This window comes from Tyto alba, unplaced genomic scaffold (genome assembly GCF_018691265.1).
Source record: "Tyto alba isolate M040663 unplaced genomic scaffold, T.alba_DEE_v4.0 Super-Scaffold_2, whole genome shotgun sequence".
NCBI lineage: Eukaryota > Metazoa > Chordata > Aves > Strigiformes > Tytonidae > Tyto > Tyto alba.
The window spans coordinates 83,749,972-83,775,492 of NW_024881282.1; the positions used below are offsets into that span (position 1 = coordinate 83,749,972).

The window sequence follows — 25,521 nt, forward strand, 5'->3', positions numbered from 1 at the left end:
TCTCTAACATCAAGGGACAGAGCTTACCGCGGCGGGGAATAATTAAAAAAAAAAAAAAAAAAAAAAAAAGCAAGCGATCTTGCCGCACAGGCGAGGGGAAGGGGATCGGCGCTGGAGGGTGAGGGGAACAGCCGGGTCGGTCAGGCTGCCGGCGGGCAGCCGCAGCGGCGAAGGGCCCACCGCCCTCCCAGCGTGCTCTGCGCGCGGGGGTGGCGCCGTGCCCGGCCTGCCGGCTCGTTTCGGCGGGCGCGGAGAGGGGGAAGCGCCCCTCAAGCACCCCGAACCGCAGCCTCGGTTCGTTCTCCTTAGCTTTCAGGGGCTCGGAGTAGGCATCCCTAACGCCGTCGATGCATTAGTATCGATTTGAAGAGCACAAGTTTAGCGGTGCGTGTTACTAGCACCCTCCACCCGCCCGTGCCGCTGGAGGGATGTGACGATTTCACAGGTAATTTGATAAAAATCAGAGGTCCGGGGGAGGAGAGAAGCTGGTAGAGTGCCTGGCTTGAGAACGGGTATCCCCAACCGCTATCAAACCACTTTCAAAGCTCTCCGTTCCAACGGGCAATGGTCCGTAAAATCAGGGCTACCAGAAGTTAGCGTAGGATTTATATATGATAATTTAAAATAGTATTTATTCTGAATTACACATAGGCTTGTACAGTTCCTGTTTTAGACAAAGTTACCAAGAAAGAATATGAGACGTGAAGGATTACGGCTCCTCCCCAGCCTCGAACCTATATACTGGATTTTATTCTGCATTCCCTAAGAAATCCTCTTTACCAAGACCTTGCTACAATATCTTTAAAGAATTTTGTTCAATAGCCTCCCTCATCTGAAATCACTGAGGAAAGGCTTTTTCTAACAGTTTGTATAGCCATAATTTTACAAATACTAAGGAGTTACCCTTCAGAAGTTACTTTCACCTAGATTCCGGAATAGTCTGACAAATGCCCATAATTAATTGTCCTGGTATCTTAGTTGTAGATTATAATCTACAAATTCATAGCTTCGTTAATAGCTAAACTTAAGGAAGTTTCTTGTAATTACCTTTTGTTCAGATTTTTATCTGCACTTACCTTACAAGTCCCTTAAATTACAGGTCTTGTTAGCTTGCTTGTGATCTGTATCCTATCTGTAAATTGCTGCCCCATGTTTTGGTGATTGATAAAGGTCCAGGAGGTTTCCTCAACCCACACTAACATAGATGCACCACTACAAGTGTGCTGAATAAATGTTACTGGGTCACCGATGAATGAGTTCTCAGTGAGGGAAGTACAAAAATAAAAATGCAGTATTATTTCCTTTACTCATTCCAAACGAATACTGTTGTGTTCAAAACTTTAGCCTGAATTTTGAAGGCGCAGATTTTCTTTAAAAATCTAAAATAACATCACTTTAAATATCATTTTTATGTTATTTATATAATGTAATATATATAAAATAACATTAAAATACTTGGTTTAAAATATTTGATTTCCTGATGTGTGCTCTTCTTGTCAGCCAGTTACTGCTGTCTTTAATGAACTGCTCAACCTAACATCTCATTCCTTCAGGGTCTTTACATCTCATTCCTTCAGGGTCTTTACTTCTTTAATTCTAGTTTTGCACTTCCGTGAAAATCCTGAACATGCCACAATGCACAAGTGCCATAACGCTTCCTCTCTTTCTAGTTACTGTTTTGTCTATCTAGCAGCACATAAAGCTTCACTTCTGCTTGTGTTAGTGACCCACAGAGTTCTCCTGTCCAAGGTCTGGAACCTGTTCTCTTACCCACTCACCCAACTTTTATACTATTTAATCTGTCATTTTCCTGATTTAAGTTTCCAGCACACAGAGGAAACTGGCTCCCCTTGCCAAGCAGCACCCTCCTCTGGGGCTTTTGCCATTTCTGCTTTTCTTTTCCAAAATGCTTTTTTGCAGAAACAATCCAGCACTCATGCAGGGAGAGGCAAGTCTGCGTGCAGAGCAGCACAAGGCACGCAAACTGAAAACAGCCTTATGGGCATCCAAAAGTGGTGGGAGAAACAGCGTTAACTCCTACCTCAGCAAGTGCTTTGTCTCACTGCTGGCAGCTGTCGTGGCAGAGAAGTGTTCTGCGGGCAACCTGCAGCAGCCATGCCAAGGAGAGCTGTGCTGAAGCTCTCCCTTCTTTACCCCGGCATCCCTGGGGGCTCCAGGGCACAGCAACACCGGGCTGGGGACATTCAGCTGAGCAGCACTACAGCAATGGCTGTGTCTCCCAGCAGGAGGATAAAATAGACTCTGAATGCTCCAACATCCTTTACTTGGCTAGACAATCAAACCTGCACAGCCTGTGTGGGAGTGGTGTGTAACAGGGTCAGGTTCAGGCCATGTGAAACTCAAAATACTTGGTCTGTTCTTCCCTTGTACGTATAATGATAGTGAAAAAAATGTGGTTTTATGTAATTGTCAGGTTGGAGTCAAGGCTGATGACTGTTCTCCACAACTTCCTTAGCTACAGCTGCAGCCAAAGCAGTGTTACCCTTCAGCCTCCTTTTTCAACTTACCAGTGCAGAGGTTCATCATCAGCAGAGCATTGGGAGATAAATGGTACCAAAAGTACAGTGTGTGACACAAGTGCCTGTTTGGGCAAAGTTCTAATGAGCTGAAGTACGCACCCCAAGTATTATATCCAAACAAAATGTAATCGTATCTCTGTGAAAGAGCAGCTGCTGTTACTAGACAAGATTCATGGTTAGAAACAGTAAAGGACAAGAAGAGCTCCAGCCATTCTCAGGAAGGGTGATTTCAACCTGGAAGAGTCTACTGCCCAGGGAGCATGGCAAGAAATCGTTGGAAATCTCAGAGCAGAAATTTAAACTGGAATAGGTCTTGATTAGAAAAAGCTGTTCAGAACACATAACAAGTTGTGAAGTTTGCTAGGGCAAAGTGGAAGAAACATGGTTTCTTTTCACTGTGATGAATGTGCTAAAGCAGTCATATGAAACAGACTACAGAACATAGATTACAGAGGTTACTTCTGAGTCATGTAGAGTTAATGGATGGATGTGTGAATTAATAAGGATAAAATACCAAAGCAGGCTTCAGAGATGCTTTTGGGAGCCATTTCCCCAGGTGAATGCACACCCTACCTGTGAGCTGCCCTTCCTCACCTACCATGACTTTCCATCTGGAATTGCTGGATTTGGTTAAACGCCACTTGTTTCTTTTCAAAAAGGTCTTTGGTTTGTGGTGGGTTTGGTTTATTCAAGCATGCTCCTCCAGATAATTTTGAGAGGATTAGGTAGGTGCCAACTTCACACTGACAATTAGACCAAAAAAACTTAAAATGCTGGGAAAAATCCCACAGTGATGGGAGAGCTGCCGTGGGGTAGCAGGAGGGCAGCAACACTGGGGTCTGCCTGGGCAACTTTTACCTCCCTCTGCCCTGTGGCTTCATTATTCTCCTGCTTAACCTTAATATTTTGGTCATTTATCCTTTGCTTCACAATAAAGACTGATTTCTTTCCTTTCCCCAGATGACAGAAACCCTCCGGCAGGAACTGCCAGGGCTTTCTGTCCAGGAGCTGGATGCTGGGATACAGAGCATGTGGCTACAGAAATGTCTCAGCAGTTGGGAATGGAGGTTAAAGGGCTTTTTTTGCATTTCTTCCAAATACGTTTAGCTGGAAAAGCCACACGAGCAGAAAGGCAACAGCAGTGGTGTAACAAAGCCTCTGGGCGCCCTAAGAGATTCCTTCTGGAGCTATAGTTGATATGCTAGTCCTCTAAATGGAAGCAGAGCTCCCACACACTGTGGAGGGAAGAAGAATTTTTCTTGCTAGAAGGAGAAGATAAGATTTAGTAGAAGCCCTCCCAGGGCCCTGAGGAGAAGCTGCAAGAAGGGGAAGACCTGTGGTCACTCCTTGCTTGTGAGGGCTCCAGCTGAACTCCTTAGAGTCACTGCCCTCTCCTGCTCACCTTGTCTTGCTGCCAGAGCAAAGGTGCATTTTGGAAACTTCTTCAAATGGCTGGAATACCTGTATCTGTTTGAGCTCCTTCAGAAAACCTGGCTGATTACCCTCCTGTTTTGTCATTTGCTGCTCTTCCTTTCACTGATTTCTTCTATGTTCTGATTTATTAACATGTCTATTCAAGACAAAGTCTGCGATAGCTACACTGCAAAGTTTTCTGCCTAGGAAATTTCCAACAAGCCTCCAGATGAGGAACTCCCTCTGAGGAACTGAAGGAGTTAATGCCTCAAACATTCATCAAAGGAACAAACTGTTTGCCTAAGGAAGCACAGAACACCTTGAAGGGTGCACGGCTCCACTTCCTTGAAGTTGTATTGCTGAGTTATCAAATGTGCTGCCCTGATCTTCTGAGGAAGACTGCTAAACATTGGCTCTGTTGTATAAGCCCGATACTTGGCATAAATGATGCAGGCCTTGCTAAGGACTATACCCTTGAAGAAGAGCTAAAAGACAAATAAGAGGGAACAACCAGCACCAGATGGAGCCAAAGACTGGATGGTTGCCCAAGGAGCAAGAACTGGGGAAAAGGTAAAGGTGGTAGGGGCAGATCACAATCACCAACTCAACTGGATGAAAGGGTTAATGCGCCCTGTCCCCCCTCAACACATGCACAGAAAACCATGATCCACCTTTTCCTCGACTCTCATGCGAATGAGTTTGTAGAGAACCTGCCTCTCTTTGTCTAATAGGCAAATCAGCAGATAAGACAAACTTAAAAATTGACAAAGAATGTTGCTGGGTGTGCACCCACCACCCAGGATTACCGGACCCTAAGGCAACGCTGAAACCTGGGATGGTGATCCAGATTCTTTGACTCTCTTTCTCTCCTTACATTTCCTTTCTTTTCTTTCTTACAGATTTTTCAGTAAGGGGCCACATCGCTCACTATTCTTTCCAAGTTTGTTTCTACAGCAAGTAAAACATTTTAACTGGTTGTTTGGTGTTGTTTCACCTTAATTTAACCCAAAGGAATCACAAAACCTATACAACTCCCTAGGCTCCCAGTCTAGGTCATAACACTCCCCCAACAGGAAAACAAAACCATAAAAAGCCATGGCATTTGAGGGTTTTGCTATAGCAGATTTTTTTTAAGTCCCTTCATCCTCCTAATTCTCCCACCTCTTGCCCTTCCAGCTTCTGATGTATTTGAAAGAGGTCTCACTATTACACCTTTCAGCAAGTTGTCCCTCAAACTCTTTGCAGCCTGCCTTACTGCATTTTTCTGTTTAGCTTGCCATATTTTTGGACTCTTTTTCTGTTGCTCTTACTTGGTCACAACTTCTTCCAGCATGAGCAAGATTTTGTGTGGGAACTAAGGACTACTGAAGGAAGAAACAGAGCAGAAGTAAGCCCCTGAAAATGTGCCACATTCATGAGAACTGGTGAAACAGCACAGCAGCCTGGGACTGAAAAAGAGTTTCCTAAATGTGCTTCCCTTTGGCTTTACTAGTGAGAAGTTACACGCTCCTTGTCAACACAAACAACTAAACCAATGGATCAATTTAACAGTACAAACTTGGGGTTAATTAAAAAAAAAAAAAAACAACAACAACAAAAAAAAAAAAACAAAACAAAACAAAAAAAAAAAAACAACAACAACAAACCAAGCCAGGACACCAAGAAGAATTTCTCAGGTAGGAGGTAGTGTCACTCTTCAGGCTAGCCTCTAGAAATTGGTTAGGCCTCTACAAAATACAGTTCTGAAATATGTCATGATCCCTGCAGCATGCCGTCCACTTTGCAAGCTTGATGTGAAAGCACTGCTTCTCCAGACAAGAAAAATAGTAGTGCCTGAAGCCTTCTGGAGCCATGCTGCAAGGTCCCACTGAGGAATCCTACTTTACCAAGTCACAAGTTGAGAAGAGCACCAACAGCTGCAACAGATTTCCTTTCTGGCCCATAGGAAAAGAAAAGAGAAAATCTACAACACTGCTATAGAAATGGCGCCATTCCCAGGCACAGGGAAGCATTTATTCAACCAGTCAGCACTAACACTTCTGTGGAAAGAAAAACTGTTTCCACACATCCACCATTCCAGGGAACTGTCAAGTGCAGATAGGCAACCTGATACAAGGTATTTTATAAACACCTCACCATCTGCTCTCTGACTGGATTTTTTTTTTAAAACTTTAAAAAGATGTTCTGTAGAAAATACTACAAGAGAGCAAGAAGTATATCTAGAGTAACAGGCATCACCTCTCATCACTAGGTGTTCCCCTACATGAAAAAAACACTTCATCATTACAGAACTTATTCCATTCTTTTTTTCCATTTTGGAGAATTAAGAGTCTTAAGGGTCTGGCTTTTGTTGTTCTTCGCAGGAGGAGGCACGAAACATTGACAGCAGAAGTAGTCAGTCCATTGAAAACTTAGATAAAGGTGTTGGCAAGAATGTCTTCCTGCTGCTGGTGGTGTAGGGTTCCAATGCCAACTGCTGGGGCAGGTAAAGGAGGTCTACTCACAAGGCGGAGCTGAAATTTGAGTCAGGAGGAAATGATTAATGAAGCACAAGCACAGGATGGCATCCTGAGGTCCTCTGATGCCATGGTGATATCTACTGTCAGATACTGTGCCGTCCCAGCTGGATCTAATGCAGGAAGTTATCCTCCACCTCCCAAAGACCATGGCTCTAAGCACATCACAGTGCACAATCTGCCCAGAGCCAAGAGCAGCTTTGGATTCTCCTCCCAACTGACTTCAAGCACACTGTTTCCTACCTGAGATCTTTCATTATCATGTCTACTTTACTAAACACCAGGTAAAAGAAAGCTGCAGTCCTGCTCATCACCAATAAATGGCACTATAAAGAGCGTAAGTAGCTTAAATTACAACGCACATTTGGTTTAGACACCAGCATTAGTTTTCTGTGTAAGTACCACAGAATTTTGCATTCAAGGAGAACTTCAAACTTCATTTTAAAGACTAAAACACCATGGTGACATCTTACCTTAACCCCTAGCTGCTTTTCAAACCGTGGTGACACAAAGGACCATGGACCCATGTTCTGTGGTTCTTCCTGACTCCAGATGAAGACTAAATGAAGGATAAGAGTACATTACAAATGCACTTATTTATCTTTTCAGCAGCTCAGAGTTTTTTCTTTTGTAGCACCTCTACACTTTTTGTCTTAGCACTATCTCTGACCTTGCAGGTCACAGCTTGCTGAAGACAAACCAAAAGTATATCCACCATTAGGGATACTGTGGGTATTTTCTGCTTTTCTACTGCCATTTTCAAAAACTACTGAAAGGACGGGACTGCAAAGACCAGTGCAAAAACTGCCCCAAATGGTTCATTCTGATGTTTAGAAATGCTTTATGGAAACTAACAATAGCAGAGAGAAAAGTTCTTTTAGCACAAGCATTAAACATTGGTATTATCCCACTCCAGAAACACTAGATGGATAAGGGGAAGAGCAAAGAGGAAAAAGCCATTACAACTCTTCCTCCTAAAAGGTAGGAGATAGATTTAGTTCAGTACTTCAAAGAGTCTACAAACACAAGGTAAAAATGTCTGACCTTTTGCACGGCTGTATTTGCTCAGCTCTTGCTGTAGAGCTTCCAGGGGGAAAGGACACAGTTCTTCAAGTCTTAGAATGGCTGTGTTGTGCTGTTTCTCTCCTAGTGTCTCTCTTTGCTTCACCAAAGCATAGTAATGCTTACCAGAACAGAGCACCACTTGGGTGACACTGAAGAAGAATAAGAATGTTTCCAAGTTTAGCATTTTACAGAAACTATGCAGAACAGTTTTACACGTTCAAACAAAAACAACCAGCCAATCTTCAAAGACAACTTTATGAAGCTAAACTGCTACCCTAGACCATATTTTCTCCTCTTTGCCTTTCTTTCCCTCCAACAGTTAGCAAACTAACCTTTGGGCACAGTATGCCAGATCCCAGAATTCCTGCTTCTTCAGTAATCCTGGGAAAGTTACCTTACAATGGGATTCATCTCTTACCTTTATCTAAAAATTAAACAAACACCTAGTCAAAGCAGTCATCTATGTGCTCTCTGTAAAGAATAAACCAGAGAGGGAGAGAAGTACCTCCAGAGGAGAATTCTCTCCCATGCCAAAGAGGAACTGCCTGCTGGAGATACGCAATACTCTCCATCAAACAGAGAGGTCTTGGCTGCCTAATATTACTGGACAAAGGCAAGGAGATAAACCTCACCATCCCACTTTAAAAGAAAACAAGACGCTAAGATACTTCCAGCCTTTTGATTGTGGGTAAGGATACAAACATCAGGGATGCTGTCAGACTTGGCTACTACTGGGACAAAGACCAGATAAGAACCTTAGGAGGGAAAAAAAATGAAGGCCATTATTGCCCACTGTGAACAGGATTCTCTATAATATATGAAGGGAGGGAAATACACACACAAATGATTTATTATTGCCCTAACTTTACTTCATCAGCTCAGGTGTTCCAACACCAGAAAAAAAATTCTGCATCTAGTTCATGTAACAGCTGCTCTCCCAGTGACTGTTAGCTTATGGGCATGGCACAGAACAGACCCATCAGATTAGTAACTGTGGTCACAACCTCCCTGTGAGGGCAAGATCTGAAAGCCTGAGCACTTTACTATTATGGAGATAGATATGTTAACTACCAACAGGTAAGCAGAAGAAAATGAGAAAAACAAGTAAAACTAAGTCACCAACCAAAAAACAACATTTTCCCCCCAAATTCACCTCTTTACTATCACCTCAAACTTAAGCTGTATGTAGGAGGAAGGGAGAGGACAACCTTTCTGAGCTTGTCCTCTAAGAAAGTAGAGTTACCTTTTAGGATCTACAGAGGAGTCACCAATGACAGGCTTGAATGTTGTCCTTGGGGCCATTTCTTCAAAACTTGATACAGCAGCCTACATGGGGGAGAGCTGGAAGTTACCAAACCTCGCTGCCTTTTCCCCTCAGACCAGAGTTGGGGAGAGGATACAGAGACAGGGTTTTGGTAAGTACAGAAGATACAGTCTTCCCACTCCCTTATATTCCCATTCCCACTCCCACTGAAAAAAGGCAGGATGACAAGATTTCTGAGAACATCACCAGACCTAAAATCAACGCTACTTCTAGCATACCTCCACCCAGCTTTAATCCTCAAGCTATCCAGCCCCAAACAGGGAAAACTCCATCCATTTGGCCCCAAAACAGAAATCGGAGCACACAGAGGAAAAACAAAGAGAAAGAAGAAAGGAACACAGAAGGGGGGGGGGGGGGGGGGGGGGGGCGGGGAAAGGAGGGAAGGAAAAAAGAAAATAAAGTTTTCAGCTTACAGGGAGCCTCAGTAAAACTTTGGGAGAAGCAACAATGAGAGGTTTCCTGAAGTTTCGGACCATTTGCCGCCGGAGTAAATGGAAATACTGTGCTGGGGTGGTGGGATGCACAACTGACATGTTGACCTGGTCCCCATCAACTCCCTCTTCTGAGCTGTCACACATCTATATAAGAGAAACACAGCAATACATTGTCAAGAAGCAAGCAGTGAGCCAAATATGCAAGAGAGAATCCAGGCACATAAGGCATGCTGACTAGTGTAAGAATAGAAGAGCAAATATACCAATTCAGACATTGATTGCAAGGGAAGAACAACTTCAGAGAAGAAATGGCTTTAGCATTTAACTGGTAAGATTGTGTCAGAACTGCCTCCTTCTAGCACATTGTAACCAGAGCATGACAGTTTTTCCAACAGTGGAGAGGTCATGACTATCAGAGTGGCCACATCCCTCTAAATATGTTGCAAACCCCTCCTTAAGCCATTACTCAGATGAAATCATTTTCTTTTACTACAGTCACAAGGGCACAACAGTGGAATTTTTTTGTTTTGGGTTTGTTTTTTTTTTGGTAAAAACGTGCCACAGATTTACTAACTGATATTTCATAGTGTCCAGAATTATGTTTGTATGTTCTATGCCTAGTGGATATTCCTGTGAGTGGTTTTCACAAGAGGGTGGCTGACTGTTTCTGATGCCAAACCCCAAACTGTTCTCTGTAAGAAATGTCCATTAGGGGTCTGCTATTTGCAGTTCAGCAATTCTGTCTTGCTGCTGGACTCATTCTGTGGTACAGTGGCATTGCCAAGGAGCAGCAATCAGAAAAAAGACTGAAGCATGTCCCACTGGGGCTGTTGGCAGAGGGCACAGGGCCTCTGCAAGCCCTATGCAGATCTCACGTTAGGAAACTGCATGTTACCACACACCCACTTGGGCAGGTGACAGAGATGTGACAGGAACAGCAAGCATTTGTTGCAAGGTTCAATGACAGTCTTGCATCAGATATGTTGTGGCAGCGTTTAAACCAAAACTGCTTCCTCACCACTTCTAGACCTACACCTTCTCACCGCAGCACCCTTTCTTCCTCCACTTTCAGCCCAGGCCGTTCCTATCTCATCATGATGGCATGATCCTGGTACACCTCGGTACATCTCCAGCTTCTGAAGTCACTAGTGGGTACACCAGGGATGGGGTGTTTTGCGGCAAGACTCCCAGATCTCTGACCACCGGTGCTGTGATGGGGGATATGTGAATCCAAGAGGTGTGGCGGGGTACCTGTAAGAACCGTTCCATCCGGCAGGACGAATGCTCAGGGCCTGCACCATCATAGCCATGAGGGAGAAGAATTACTATCCCACTCTGCAGAAGCCATTTGGCCTCACCTAAAAAACACACAAGGAGGAGGAAGGAAAGAATGATTTCCACAGAACATAAAGCCCCAAAACACATACTACTTTGCACAAACTACTCAGGAAAAAAATAAAAGCTAACTTCCACATCATTAAATACAAGCCTGAAACATTCTGCTGGCATTTTGCCATGAGATTCACAACAGTGAAACAGCACACATAAGATGATCTGAAGATTCTAAAATTATTATGTAACTTTGGGCTTCCAGAAGACTTAAGCCTCCACGTGGAGCTCATGACACAGTGAAGATTCTAAAACTTAGTCTAAAATATCACCGCAGTATGTAAGAATCCTCTTAATGGAATTGTCCTCCTGACTAACAGAGGTCTTCAAAGGTAACTCTCCAGTAAGAAAACCCCTAACCATAATTCACTGCATATTTTCTGCATACCTTGTCCTCTGGTCCTCTGCAGGTGTGAGCCAGGCAGCGCCCTGTGAGCCAGCCCTAGCTAACACAGCAATGCTAGCCACAGGCTAGTTCCCCTGAGCTCTGTCAAACTTCCTGCACTATTTAAGGGATTACAGTCGAATCCAGAACGTAATTCATCCCAACCTCAAATGCATGTTGAGGATGGGTGGGATAAGAGGGACTCTGAATTTCTATATATGATTACAGGGGGAGTGCAGAGGCCTAAATGAGGGTAGATGCCAAAAATCTGGATGCTGACATACAAGGAATCCTACTCCAGAAATCCATCTTAGCATCTTCTCATCATGTTCCAGCTCAGAGACGTCTTTTATCTGAGCATTCAGAAACCATGCTAGCGTCAAACTTAGAGGCTGGCTATAAGGTGTTGTAGGTTTGTTTGTTTGTTTTAAGTAATCATGATTTACCTTCTGTATTGCTTCAGGAATTTTTCAGATGCCTCATGAAGGAAAGGTACATCCTAAAAAGCTATGAACTATATATACACACAGTGAAAAAAAGGGGGCAGGGAGTAGGGAGGGAAGAAAGGCCATTAATATATTCAACTGTCCTTTGGCATGTCCTTTGGAATGACTGTCTTCTGCCAAGGGTGGGGTGTCTTTCATTTTAGATGGATTGTCTTCAGAAAAAAGCTGCAAAGAAGTCAGGACCACACAGGAAAGCTCACAAGACTTCTTGAGAAAACAGAATTCTTTTCTCAAGACATTGCCCTTTTACTTTAAAGATGAAGGATTCTCTAAAAATGTGCTTAGTAGAAATGATTCATTTTTGAATATTAGCTCCTTGCACACTCACCTCCAGAGATGAAAGTGTCAAATATTATCTGGGCTCCATTAAAGAAGTCTCCAAATTGGGCTTCCCAAATTGGCAGTAACTTAGGGCTCTCAATACTCATTCCATATTCAAAACCAAGCACAGCTTCTTCAGACAAGGGACTGTTACTCACCTAACAAAAGGAAATTGTTGGGAGGGGTGGGTGAGGAAGAAGATAACCCAGGGTTAAGAACCTTTGGAACCAGGCATATCAGTGCTAGGCACACTGAGGAGGTGCACTTCTAAAGGCAACTGATGGTCACCTCTTCTTTTTTTTTTTTTTGCTTTTGAACAAAGACACTGAAGGGAAAAGAATAATAGCTGGTCTCTCAAGGAAAAGGAAAACCCTTTGTTAAATTTGTAAAGAGAGTAACTACAAAGAACGGACATGCCCTGACAGTTTTTATGTTTCTGTATCTGGTGTCTGCCAGGATACACAGGTTACCTACATATGACTCAGCAGCTTTAAAATATGCATTCTATTTCAGCACAACTTGAAGAAGGTTGTCTTGTGGACCACAGAACCTACCTCTAGGAAACCTTTCTGGTCTGGAGACATATGGTTCAGAGGAATGTAGGTATCATCTGTCTCCTGGCAAACCAACATCGCATGTCGTTGGCTAAAGGTTCCTCTGCCAACATCTTGTCCACTTAGTCTGATATTGAATCCTTGCCAAACAGTTAACAAAACACTGGATTAGCAAGTCATGTAAAAAGAAAACATGCAGGACAACAACTCCCCACTTCTAAAATATTACTTCTCTTGTTCTGTCTCATCTTGAACTTCCCCTCATCAGCAACATCAAATCTGAGATAGAATTCTTAACCAGCAGCAGCTCCAACTCACAAGCACAGAGATGCTCAGACATTGCTCTTTTCTCCTCTCTGCAGCTAAGGATTATTTTGTGGTAAATGGTTCAACTTACTAAAGCAAACAGCAAAAAATGTGTCTTCTGTATCATATGTAAATGGAGATATGAATTCAGGCTAAAGGAGGGAAAAGAAATAGTAGCATGAAACACACTCCAAAATTATTTGTGAGGACCCACTGATGTCAGCTGCACTGCTCGTGTTTAGCTCTACGCATGAATGTTTTTGGGAAGTGGGAGGGAGCAACAATTCTTTGAAGACATTTAGTACTCAATCTACAAATATTAGTGACATACGGGATACATATTTACCTTCTCTTAGTGCCATGCAAATGTAAACTGTCAAATTTATACATCGTAACAATCTTTAGACTTAGAAACACCTAAGGAGTCTAACATTACACTTTATTGACATCAAAGCAGAAATATTTTATTGTCTGCTGTTGAGTTGCCTCTTACCTTGGCTCAACAGGGAACCAAACGCTAAAGTTTCAGCTGTTGCCCAATCCAGCTTTTTTCCTTCCTCCATTTTTTGAACTCTTGACTAAACAAGGAAACAACATGGAAAGGTTACTATTTTGCCTTTTTCCATCTGTAGCTCTTTTGGTGGCACAGATAAATATTAGAAGCTAGAAAAAAAAACACTGTATAGAGAAATGCTATATTCCTGCAGCCAGCTTAGGTTGATTTGGAATACACACAGTCTTATTTCAGCACATCCTGAAGAAGGTTGCCCGGAGGACCACAAACCATGGCTGACTCACTCATTCACTTATCAGCCAACAACCTGTGGACTGACAAATTGGATCTTAAACTGAAAATACTAAAAATCTTAGAACAGCACAGAGCACACTCAACAGACTTTTAGTTTGTCTGGTTAGCAGTGATGAAAGATACCAGGCATAAGTATTTCAGGTCTCCAGAATTCTCCCCTGTTCTGGCCTGCAGAACTGCAGACAAATGATCACACCCAGCTATGGTGTTCCTGCCTTAGGCTGGGAAGACAAGGACATCAGTCTTCCAAAATATTCCACTCCTGGCCTTTCTGTGGCTTCCAACCAGACACCTGCACATGGTCATCATTCATCAGAGGGAAATGTTTACAAACCCAAACCAATAAAATCACTGCACACAAACTTATGAGCTATCAAAAACTGTCAAACATGGCCACATGTGGATGCTTATGCTTATATACATAAAACATAAACACTCACTACTGGCTTTAAAACTGCGTACACTATTACCAAGTGCCTCATTCATTCTCTCACAAAGTACTCATTATAATCATAAAGCATATAAGTGATAGTAATTAATCATAATAGTTTCTATCACTTTTAAGAATAATAAACTGTATTTTCTCTAAGCTTTTTTCTTCATTACAACAAAATATTGTTGAAATGACAAAATTAAGTATACGGTAAGATTTGGGGGACAGGACTTTCTTCAAAACTAGAGGAAAAATGGCATTATCTCAGCCTTCAAGAAGAGAGCGAGCTGTTTTTTCTAGAGAACACTATACTATTCCCTAACTGGCAGCCTTGCTGTCTTTAGAGGTCTCTCCTATAATAGGTCACATCTCTGAGCAATGGGACTAGAAGCATCATTATGCTCTACTGACCTGTGCGTAGGTCTTCAGAAGATGGCCGTGCATCTGGAGTTCTTCAGGCACCTCTACAGACTTGACTCCAATGAACTGCAAAAGTGGCACTGGCATCCCTGTGTCCCAAGTGGTGATTTTAGCAGAAGGCTCGACAAAGCCTTTCCAGTGAGCCTGCAGGTTGGTAGGAGGTGGACTATACAAAGTCATGTTGGCAAGATGATCGTTCAGCTTAGTATAGTATGTCGTCTTTATCTCTGATACTTCAGTCTCTGTCATGAGCCCAGCAGCTATTAGGTGTTCTGAGTAGGTGTCTGGGATACTCTTACGGGATCTGTCAGAGAGGGAAACCCCATAGTCATTAAGCCTGAAAACAGTGTCACTGCAGAACAAGGAAATATCACCTTACTACTGTCAGGTACCATGGAAAACTAAAATAAATGATGTCCTGGTGCATTACACTCATTTGCATCAAGTTTGCTTTCCTGCCACTTCCAAAAAGATAACAATTATCTTTGATAAGTGCTTTATAGTCCTTTATTTAAAAAAAAAAAAAAATAAAAAAGTGCCTATAGTTGACAGTTACAAGTAAAAGCAAGTAAAAAAAAATTCCCAGTTAGACTGCTTTTGTGCTATCGTGCATATTTTCTTCAAACATGTTGACAGTAGGTTTTCAGTATTATCTGAGAACCAAGCCATTCATTCCATAAATGCTTCACCTAAAATACCAGAATTTATTTGCCAGTAAATTTTAATGTGTATTTTTCTTTGGGGATAAGGATGGAATCTGAATACATTTAAATGCTCATAAAGATGAGTCCCCACTGGAATCAGCAGGACCAGGCGAAGATGAGACAAATGTCATACTGGCTTCCTGCCCATTCTCCCACATTACCTACACTTCCCTCTGGCACATAGAAGACAACTTTGCCTTCTGATTACTAGTGATCATGAACTTGAAACCCAAGGGCTATGTGCAAGATTGTTCTCCAAGAGGCATCAAGCCGCATATTCAAGAACCAACACTAGTGGTTACCTTCATTAAGATCTTATTATCAGACTCACCTTAGTCAAGGGCTGCTGAACAGCTTAGCTACACTTACATAAAGACTCATTGGCATGGCAAAGGATCTTCGTTATATAGAGATTTTTCTTGCAGTAGCAGGCAATACTGAATTGGTGTAGACACAAGTACATTTTGGGTCCCCCCATCAGGTGGTGTTACCCTTACCTGATGATTTTGTACATGCTGGGGTTGGTGAAGAACGGCTCATCAAGCTCATTGTGGCCCCACTGCCTGTAGCACAGCAAGTCTACTATCACATCCCTGCGGAACTGGCGTTGGTACTCGACAGCCAGTCGTGTGGCACGAACAACTTCTTCAGGATCATCCCCATTCACATGGATAACTGCACATCCAACAATTTTACCTGCCCAGGGATTCAAAACGTAACAACAGTAATCACACCCAACCCCTTCCAAAGGAAGCAGACATACCTACTCTGCTGAAACTACAGACAACTCATGTGAAGTGTATTTAACAAAAACAAGTCTATAGAAGATGCTCTTTGTGAGGAGAGCTGGGGTAAGGAGTAGGAGTCTTCCATGAGAGAAAGTGCAATTAGCCCAGCCTGTTTATTTCTCACAGTTTGAGCACAACTTCTTTACCAGCACTAAATTCCCAGAGGACTTTCTATACACAGTTCCTGCATCTTATTAATCTGAATCAAAGTCTGCAGGGAATGGGAGAGAACTACTCGATTGATTCTCTTTCAAAGAAAAACTGAGTTTTGTTTCCTTGTCATCCTAAGCTATTACTACTATGAATTCATACAGGCCAGAAACTATCTTCTCCATTGTTAGTCATTCTACCCACGGCTCCTCCAGGCAGAAAGATCTCCTCATTAAAGAGAGCACTACAAAATTCAAATGTCTTAACACCCTCTCCTGTATGGCAATTTGGCTGCTAATCTTCCCAGCAGTGTTCCTCTTGTACTTTATCTGCCCAAATTCTGGGAAATTAAGATACTTCAGCTATTCCTGACCCACATCAAGTTTCCCTCCCTAGCAAAATCCTGAAGCTCAAATGGGTAACGTCCCCTCCTCACTGATGAGGTAAGAAGAAAGGAAAACTAAGGATGGAGTGGAAAAAAAAAAAAAAAAAAGTCCACAACACAAAACCAGCTCAGGGAAAATGTATTAATAATAATAATATAGGGAAAATATATTAATAATATATGCTATCTACCTGATCAGATTTAATGAATCTACCTGTTTGGTTGACGAATAAGGCAAACAAACACTTGATGTTAAGTCTTAAAAACATACATTTTTAATTATAGGAGACATACACAAGGGAACTAACTACTGTGTCTCTGCTCTTGCTGATTATAACACATCTGTTTATTGCTAAGAAAGACCAGTCCAAAACAAAAGACTTCTAGTTTAAGCTTAGAAATGGCATGAGCCTCATCTTTCAGTTAAAAGCTCACCAAGCTCACATGACAAAAAAACAAAACAAAAATGAAGGAGTATCTGACTTATAAATCTTGCTCAGAAAACACGCTGGAATGATCTTGATTAAATATATCTTGTTACATTTAAAATACATCTATTATACATTCCATCACCATATGTTTTTAAAAGCTGTCAATGACATGGCAGAAATTAAGTGTGTTATAAAGACTTCACAGTAATCTTGCAAATATTTCATAACATTCTGCAAATGTGACAAGATTTTCCCTTGATGTTTAGTCTTTGCCACAAAGCAGATGGGGGAGGGCATATTTTTAGCATCTGAGTTTTTGCTAGTAGGAGGTAATAATCAATAATAATTTTAATTTCTACTCTGTCATGAAAATGGAGATATATTAATCTAACTCCCTACAGTTGATAGGCACTTGCTATAAAAAGCCCATAGCATTGCATATGTTCACACTGGAATTAAAAATCCTTTATGACACAACAGACAATCTTCCTTCTGATTCAACTATACATACCAATATCACTGCAGTATAGAGATGATCTTCCTCGCTCTGGAGGAGTGGTATAGCCTAGCTGGTTATTAACTATCAAATGGATGCTCCCACCCACTCTGAAATGTGGTAGATTGGACAGGGTCAGTGTTTCAGGAACAATCCCTTGCCCAGAGAAAGCAGCATCGCCATGAACCTACATTAGGGAAGAAGATGGAAAAGTCTCATTAGAAAACACTGGAGGAACAGCAAAATCAAAACCATACCTCATTAAGCAAGACCGTTTAAATTGAGTAGGTAGAACAGATACAGTTTCAGCCAGATCCACTTCTTAACCCCTTTCAGTTGACTGTTTTCATGATTTGAGAGTCTATGTAGTCTTTTCACTTACACAAGGTCATCTCAGATTTCAGTTCAAACTGTAAATGCCAGTAGTTGCCTGATGCTCAGGAAGTAGAGTTAAGGTGTGTGAGAAGATGAAAAATAAGCCACTCTTCAGCAGAGATGAAAAATTAAACATTGCAGAAGTGTCCATGGTAGTTAATCAAAAAGAGTTTTACAGTCTTCATATATTCTGAGAACACTGAAGTTCCAGAAAAGAAGATCTTCAGACCTTGGACAACTAGGCTCACCAATGACACTGGCACCTTCAGTTATTTTTACTTTTTACCCTCAAGCTCTGGCACTCAGTCTTGTGGAAGAATAGAACAAATGCCAGAGTAAACCTCAGTTCAGAGTTTCTACACTTACATTTCTGGAGAGAAAGCACTATGAAAACAGAAAGCCCGAAGAGAAACTTCCAAACCAAGATTCTAGAAGAGAAGGTGTCTGTTTTCGTCTTTCTTCTCAATTAGCTGAATATGATCAGTTAACAGTCACAACTCTAAAAATTTGCCTTTCCGCTCCCCCCACCCCCCTTTAATCTAACTCTTGGACCTCTTAAGGACACAATCACGAGTACTGATGTTCACGCTACATTAAACATTTTCCTTCTTTTGGGAATACTTTGAGTCAGTTTACTAACATGGATGTGGCTAGCTTGGAGTTAAATGTTGTTCTTCTCTACTACGTAACCCTCCCTACCACTTACCCCTTCAAAAAATAGAAAGTTCATTTTTTCTTGCATAGGGAGGGGCCATTTATCCTGAAAAAACTTTGTTTAAAGAGTCATTGTAGTTTAATTACTACACAGTGAAGACCTAACATTATGAGACAGAGTCAGAGAAGCAATAATATCTTACCAAACTAACTGACATAACTGCACTGAAAGATGAGGAGAAGATGCATTGGACAAGAAACTTTTCCTCCTGCACTTGCATGCCCCAAAGCCTTCTTTTTTTAATTAAAAAAAAAAAAAAAAAAAACCCAATAAAAATCCCAGCTTGCCTCCAGTTTTCAGTATTTCATATTCTCCTTTCCGCCTTTTCTCAGTATCCACATACCTCCGGAAGGAAGCAAAACATTTATTTAACTTAAATACATTTTCACTTCTACCTGTAGCTTCCTCCATGTTTATTATTCTTTATAGGAGAACAGTTCTGCCCCAGTTAAGTTTTACTCCCAGCTTTAAAAGTGTGTCTGACTGACTCACTTGTATACAATGCAAGAAAATAAACTATATCAAGGAACTATTTAGGACTGCCTCCACAGCTATAAAAGACAGTTCAGGGAGTAAAAACTAATTGCAGCAGACTCTTCAACAGTACCATGATAAAACAACAAAATTCTAAATATTCTCATAAATTTTGAAATCTAGTTGATAGCTGTTCTTCAAACCCATTTAATTTAAAAGAAGGGTAATGGTGGTGGTTTAAATGCAAAACTGGATTGTGAAGAAAGGCACACATAGTCCTCAATGCAGAGTATTATTAAAATAAAGAAAGGTATCAGAATCAATTCTTCAGGAACCTTAGAACTGTTTAAATATCAGTATCATCACATGTCTCCTGGAAATCTTCCTTGCCCTCCTCTCTCCATAAAGAGGATCCCAGTTCTTGATATTCTATATTAATTTCAGTTTTGTTTGATACTTCTATATACACCACTCAGTTACAAGTTGTGAGCAAAATACCTGCAGGCAAATAACTTTGTCTCCAGGCTGTGCAGAGCTCTCTGGGGAGTAATCTCCATCGAGAAGAGTCTGTTGCCTTCCTCGTGTCTTGCCCACTGCCACTGGATTGATTGCTTCTAAGTGAGAGGGGTTAGGTAGCAAGGTGACATGCACAGGCCTGTGGGAACCGAAGTCGAGATCTACAGATGATGTCAGGTGGGAGAGAACATCCCCAATGGCTGCTGAATTCTCTGGAAACTCACTCAAACCACGCATCTTACGGAACATGAGCTGCATGGAAACAAATTTGGTTAAAACCCCTTTCTGATTCAATAACACATTTAAAGTAAAATATTCACAAGACTGTATGCTCTCCTACTCCCGAAACTGTGAGGATGCTTCTGATGACAGCACATAAACCCCCGCATTAGAGTTCTTTTAAAGTTTCTTGGGGACATTTGGCTGAAGTGCTGACAGGAGGGGAAAACTCTCATGCAGGTAACTTTTTTATTACTCTAGCATTTGCAACATGACAAAGTTTTGGGGTTTTATTTTATTGCAAATAAACCAGTTGTAGAGCAACTGCCAATAAGATTTTAAGTCTCTTACCTCGGGTGGAAGCTGAAGTAAACCCGTGAGAAGATTGAGTCTTCCACGATGAGGCATTCCAATAATGATATCCGTCACACCGCTGTACGCGCACATCTTGAACAACTCATGGAAGAAACCCATCATACTCTCTGCTCCCTCACCACCATACCGCTTCACTGTGGCAAACTTTGTGGCTAAGAAATGATCAAATTCCTATTGAAAACAGGAGAAGTTGAGTATTGGGCTATTTTAAGCAGCAGTCTTCTGTTCATAAAATTAAAATATAATTTATGCTTGTACCTTTAAGGCATACAAACCTAAGCATGCCCCTTGAAAGTCCCAGCTCATTCTTCACCCACACAGTCTAAGACCAGAAGCTATGATGACTACAAGAAAGCAGGTCTTATCTCCTCTTAAGCAAAAAAATGTTGAACTGAGGACCAAACTCTCTCTATCAAACATGGAAGGAGATGCATGAAGAAATATAACACCAGAACAATTTGCAAATTCCTTGATAGCTTACCTATTTTAGGTGGAAAATAAGGAATGGTGTTCTTTTACAGTATAAACCATAACTATCCTGAGATGCAAAGTGCTGCAGAAGCACAGCATTTCTTTTTGATTATTATTAAACACAGTCTTTAGTACACAGGTAGAAGAATGCTTGAGAGAAGGAAAATAAACAAATTGATATTTATTTCATTTTCCTCTCACTCCTCCCACTTCACTCCATCTACTCCTAGACAGCTCTCGTAAGTGACAAAGTTTTGGAAGCACTGGAAGTGTCTGTAGTGTTTTGCAACTGAAGACTGAAAATAAACAGTCTGTAACTGAGAAGGGAAGACTGAGCCACAGCCATAGATCCAAGCCAACTGCTGAACACTACCTTCTAGTTCATCAACATTTAGTTCTAAGGAATATTGTAGACAAAACTAATCACACACAGAAGTAGTTTTTCCTGTCAAGGTTAAATTCTACACTCTAACTACACTTCTGGTTATACTGAAATCAAAATAGGGTATGTCAAGGTCTCGACTTCAATCTTCTGTGTTACTATCAAATTCCTCTAACTGCCAAAACGGCAAGAAAAATACAAAATGTGCCATATACTTCTGTTTAGTCATTGTTAAATATTCCATTTAACACTCCTTCCACTTGGAAAACTGGAAACAGGGACACCTTCACAGATCCTGCTCTTCTACCTTTCAATCTTTCTGGATAACACAGGGAGAAAAGGAAAAAAAAAAAAAAGACATTTTTTCACAGTACAGAAGTATTGAAATAAATTTTCTCTATACATTTTGCAAGTACATAAATCTTTCACTTCCTTACAGAGTGCATTGAACAAAGGTTACTTCACTGAAAAGCAGCAAATTTGCCAGTGCTACATGGCTAACACCTCAGTCCAACTCTGTTTTGTAAAGCTAGTAAAACAGATCAGCACAAGGTTGAAAGGAAAACCCAGAACAGCTGCACCAGAGCACAAAATTTCAGAGCTCTGCCCAACCTCACATTCCTATCAGTAACACTTAATATAAGCTGTCAGATCATTAGCCTAAGAGAATCTCACTTTGGAAGAGTGATTACTCATGGATTTGTAGGGTTATTGTTTGTGTCTCCACATGATAAAGAATATACAAGAATACATACCACACAATCTATGCTCTAATTAATTCTAAAAGCCTTTTGAGTTTAGAACTGGCTGGAAACACTTTCCTAGAAATAATTTCCAAAGTAATCAATGCAAACCAAAAAGTATCACTACTTGTTTGAATAATGGCTGCTAAGTAAATTCATCAACAACCTCCGATGAGATTCATGCATTTGTGTATTGCACTTTTTCAGGCAAAACCTTGTATTTCTTCCTCTTGCACACTGTCAAAGCCTTTTAAGATAATGATCATTCTTTTTCTGCATGAATAATGTCTGTAGTAGTAAAGGGCTCATGACAGACTCCACAACTAGTACAGTCAAACAATAGTGAACAAGGTACCTGAGACTCTAACATCAGTTTGCACAAGTGCTTTTTCTCTTCAGGTGTAAATGCTTCTTGTTTTAGCTCTTCAAACCTTTTAGTAAACCATTCTCTCTCCTCCAAAGTTGGAAGCTGGCTTGTTTCTATGGAAATATGTTCGCAGTATATATGGTCAAGGTAAGCCAACACATCCTCTAGGGAAGCCTCTTCTTTTCCCATGTTTAGAAGCCCTGGTGGAAAATAAATGTTATTAGCCACTTTGGAGGAGGACTGGGAAGCACTTAAGACCTGAACTGTTATCTTGCAGTTACATTAGCCTTTTGAGAGTACAAATTAATGTCTTTTCCTTCATTTAAAGACAAAATTAAAGAACATTTTTTATAAGCACACTTCACTGTTATTAATATGAGAGTCTCATGCTTATTTGTAAGGTGTTCAAAATGCCTTTTTGAAAGATTTTACCATGAATAACACAAAGTTGCTGGTTTTTTGACTCAGTATAGCACTTGATATCTTGTGGCTCAGAAAGATGGGCTCCAATCCCAGCTGCATCACAAGTAAATAAGCACCCGTTTGGCACACTGAGAAAATAAAGTATATAGACCTGCCTTTGCTCAAGGCCACAGTGAGAGTCTACAAGATCTGAGCAAAGACAAGTCTTGACTTCTGGCCCAGTGCTCTGGCAGGTTCACTACAGTGTTAAGCATTATGCTAAATCACAGAACATTACAGCAATACAAGAAATTAATGTATAACCTCCGTAGCTGTAACCACAAGTAAAAATTTTCATGGTTTCCAAAGATGCTAGAAGGTAGCCACTTATTACACAATGACTTCTGCAACAAACATATAAGTGGGCTGAAGTTAACAATTTACCATCCAACAGTTCATTACTGATTGAACCACCACTCAATATTTGGCTCTTCCACAAGGGACACAGCCTCTTAATAAATCACCCATGAAGACAATTGGCTGTGATAAGGCTGTGAATTTACCTGTAGTAACAAGAGGCCCTTGAAGAACTTCTGCCAACTCTTTGATTTCAGGTACCATGTTCATAACAGCTTGGCCAGCAAACAGTGGGTTTATTTTGGCTGCTTTGTGGCCATGTTCAGCATATGCAGTTATTAAACGAGCAAGAGCATGGTCAACTAAAAACAAAAAGAAAGAACAGTATCGCACACACGCTCACATTTAATACATTTACAGCACCAACACAGAAGCATTCTGTCCATTGATAGTAATCAAGGTTCTGGCTGGAATAGTGATTTTTCTAAGCAGTTTTTACCATATCACCCCACAACAGCTCTCACCACCAAACTCCTAAACCTTCTCACCCACCAAATTTTCAAGCAAGTAGACTCTGTATTTCTCCCACAGCTCCCTTCACAGTTAGGCTCCTGCTGACATATGCAAAGCTACTTCGTTTAGCTTTGAATCTTTTTACAACAGCAGGTATGTCCAACTCGAGAATGGCTCGGTACCAGTGTGCAAAATCTTATTTCCTCAGTCAACTCAAATCGTACCACTTGTGCTTCCCTGTTCCTCTCTGGAATGACAGGAAGATAGGGTCTTAATAATTTGGGTCCTACAACTTCAAAAAATATCTGTGTATGCAGGAGCCACTAGACAACAACACATGCACATGCTGAGCCAGACATACTAGAAATTCAAATGTTTGAACACATTTTTCAACAGATACAAGCAACACGCTATTGCAGGCATTTTGCATTGAGGTCAAAAAATTGACATAAGCCAAACTTGACCAGCTGAAATGTCATGCCCACAACATTACTGTCCTCCCACACATGCCACAGACCAGACTGACAAACTGTAAACTAAGATATATTGCAAGCAGAGTCTGCCACAAAGTAATGATATGAACCAGTTTATAATGTATGTAGCTGAGGGGATTTGCCCTTATAAAAACATAGTGCTGACAATATTCAGGTCTGAAGATTTTCATCTTCCAATTTCTGAGACAATTTCACAAAGTTATTTCTCTGACATTTGCATTTCCATTGCTGGCACTCTGCTATTACATTCAGCTGAAATCTGGTCCTTTTCTCTAATGGGTTCTACAACAGATGAACATAACCCTGACATCTCCCACAACGCTCTCAGCATAAAAGCCATTTAAAAGCTATTTTTTAAGTATAACGTAAAAATACATTAACTTTTTATTTGCGTAACAAGGAGGCTACTTAGCGGTGGGAATCGGTGTCCAGGAGCTAACAAACTGCTTTCACTCCTGCTTCTGTGCAACGGGCTTAATTTCTACTGGAGTCTCCTGAGGTGTTATGGCAGGGATAACACTCTTACCCCAAAGTGTTTTCTGCTTGAAATTGTTTTTCTGCGCTATAAAATTGAGCTAAAAGAATCACAGTTATTGCTACAGGAGAGTTATCTGTACTCAGCTAGTTCAAGCACTATAATATAAAAAAAGGAAAATCACAGGCGTGTGGCACAGGTGCTTTTCTGAGCAGTAAAACTCCATCAGTGCACATCACTGAAAGCACTTCGGCGGCCGATGCGCTCAGAGCCGCTGCAGCCCCCGGAGCTGGGAGGGACCAGCCGGCTCCCCGGAGACCCGCTCGGCCGGCAGCCCCCCCCCCCCCCCGCCGCGCACAGCGGGCGAGCTCTGCCCCGCGCCAGCCGAGCGCCCCGAGGAGACGCCGAGGCCCCGGCCGGCGCTCAGGAAGGCAACGAAGGCAAAACACAAAGCGCCTCGGATCGACGCTTCCACACACCCGGGAGCTGCGGCCCCTCAGAGCCCGCAGGGCCGCCGCGGCGGGACGAGCAGCCCTCCCCTCAGCGCAGCGCAGCCCGGGGTGTGGGGGTGTGGGGGGGTGGGGGGGTGTAATGCGGGGTGCCCGACCTGCTTTACCGCTCGCCCCGGCGCCGCGCGACTCCGCGGCTCGCCCGTTCGCCTCCTTCCGCGGCCTGTAGCCGTAGACGCCGCGCTCGGTGCGGTACCAGCGCCGCAGGCCGCCCCGCCACAGCGCGCAGCGCGCAGCCCCCGCCGCCGCCATGGCCGCCCCGCTGCCTCCCCCGCGCGGGGTGGGGCCGCCGCTCCCTGTGGCGGCGCGGACGGGCCCTGCGCGTGGCCCTCTCGATCCGAGGCGCCCGGCGCCTTTCTCTGCTCCCCTCAGCCGCTTCTGCTGTATGCGCCAGTATTCTGGTATTCCCGAGCGGAAAGCTGCCTAAATTTCCCATGAAACAGCCCCTCCTGAAAAGGATCAAAGCTTAACCTTGTTGTGGTTAGGCTGGGGAAAGACACAGTAACCTCGTCACCTTTGGAAAACCTACCCCCAAAATACATGAGTTACAGAGAAACGAGGTTTTAACAAAATCTGAAAGCTTCCCCTGAAGTTTTATGCACTCGGGAACCATTTCCAGGCACGTCAAGCACAAAAAAAGTCATCAGGAGTAGTCAGCATGGATGCACCGAGGGGAAATCATGCTTGACCACCTTGATAAACTTCAACAATGATATGGCTGGACTGGCAGATGAGGGGAGAGCAGTGGATAATGTCTACCTGGACT

General features: G+C 42.2%; 1 protein-coding gene and 1 long non-coding RNA gene across 2 annotated transcripts; one reads left to right on the top strand and one right to left on the bottom strand.

Moving 5' to 3' along the window:
* The first annotated feature begins 58 nt into the window (after positions 1-58).
* On the top strand, positions 59-4,929 carry LOC116959933. The gene is made up of 2 exons (XR_004406089.2): positions 59-445; positions 3,501-4,929. It is a non-coding gene; the product is annotated as an uncharacterized LOC116959933 (long non-coding RNA).
* A 999-nt stretch (positions 4,930-5,928) lies between these two features.
* Positions 5,929-25,031, bottom strand: DHTKD1 (dehydrogenase E1 and transketolase domain containing 1). The gene is made up of 17 exons (XM_032985859.2): positions 24,854-25,031; positions 22,971-23,126; positions 21,994-22,205; positions 20,019-20,213; positions 19,431-19,700; positions 17,384-17,555; positions 15,616-15,814; positions 14,406-14,718; positions 13,247-13,331; positions 12,448-12,587; positions 11,901-12,051; positions 10,544-10,650; positions 9,272-9,436; positions 8,778-8,860; positions 7,514-7,683; positions 6,943-7,028; positions 5,929-6,466 (listed from the first exon to the last, which is right to left on the bottom strand). The coding sequence occupies exons 1-17, from the start codon at positions 25,005-25,007 to the stop codon at positions 6,365-6,367; spliced, it is 2,760 nt and encodes a 919-aa protein (XP_032841750.2). The 5' UTR covers positions 25,008-25,031; the 3' UTR covers positions 5,929-6,364.
* Between the last annotated feature and the right edge of the window lie 490 nt (positions 25,032-25,521).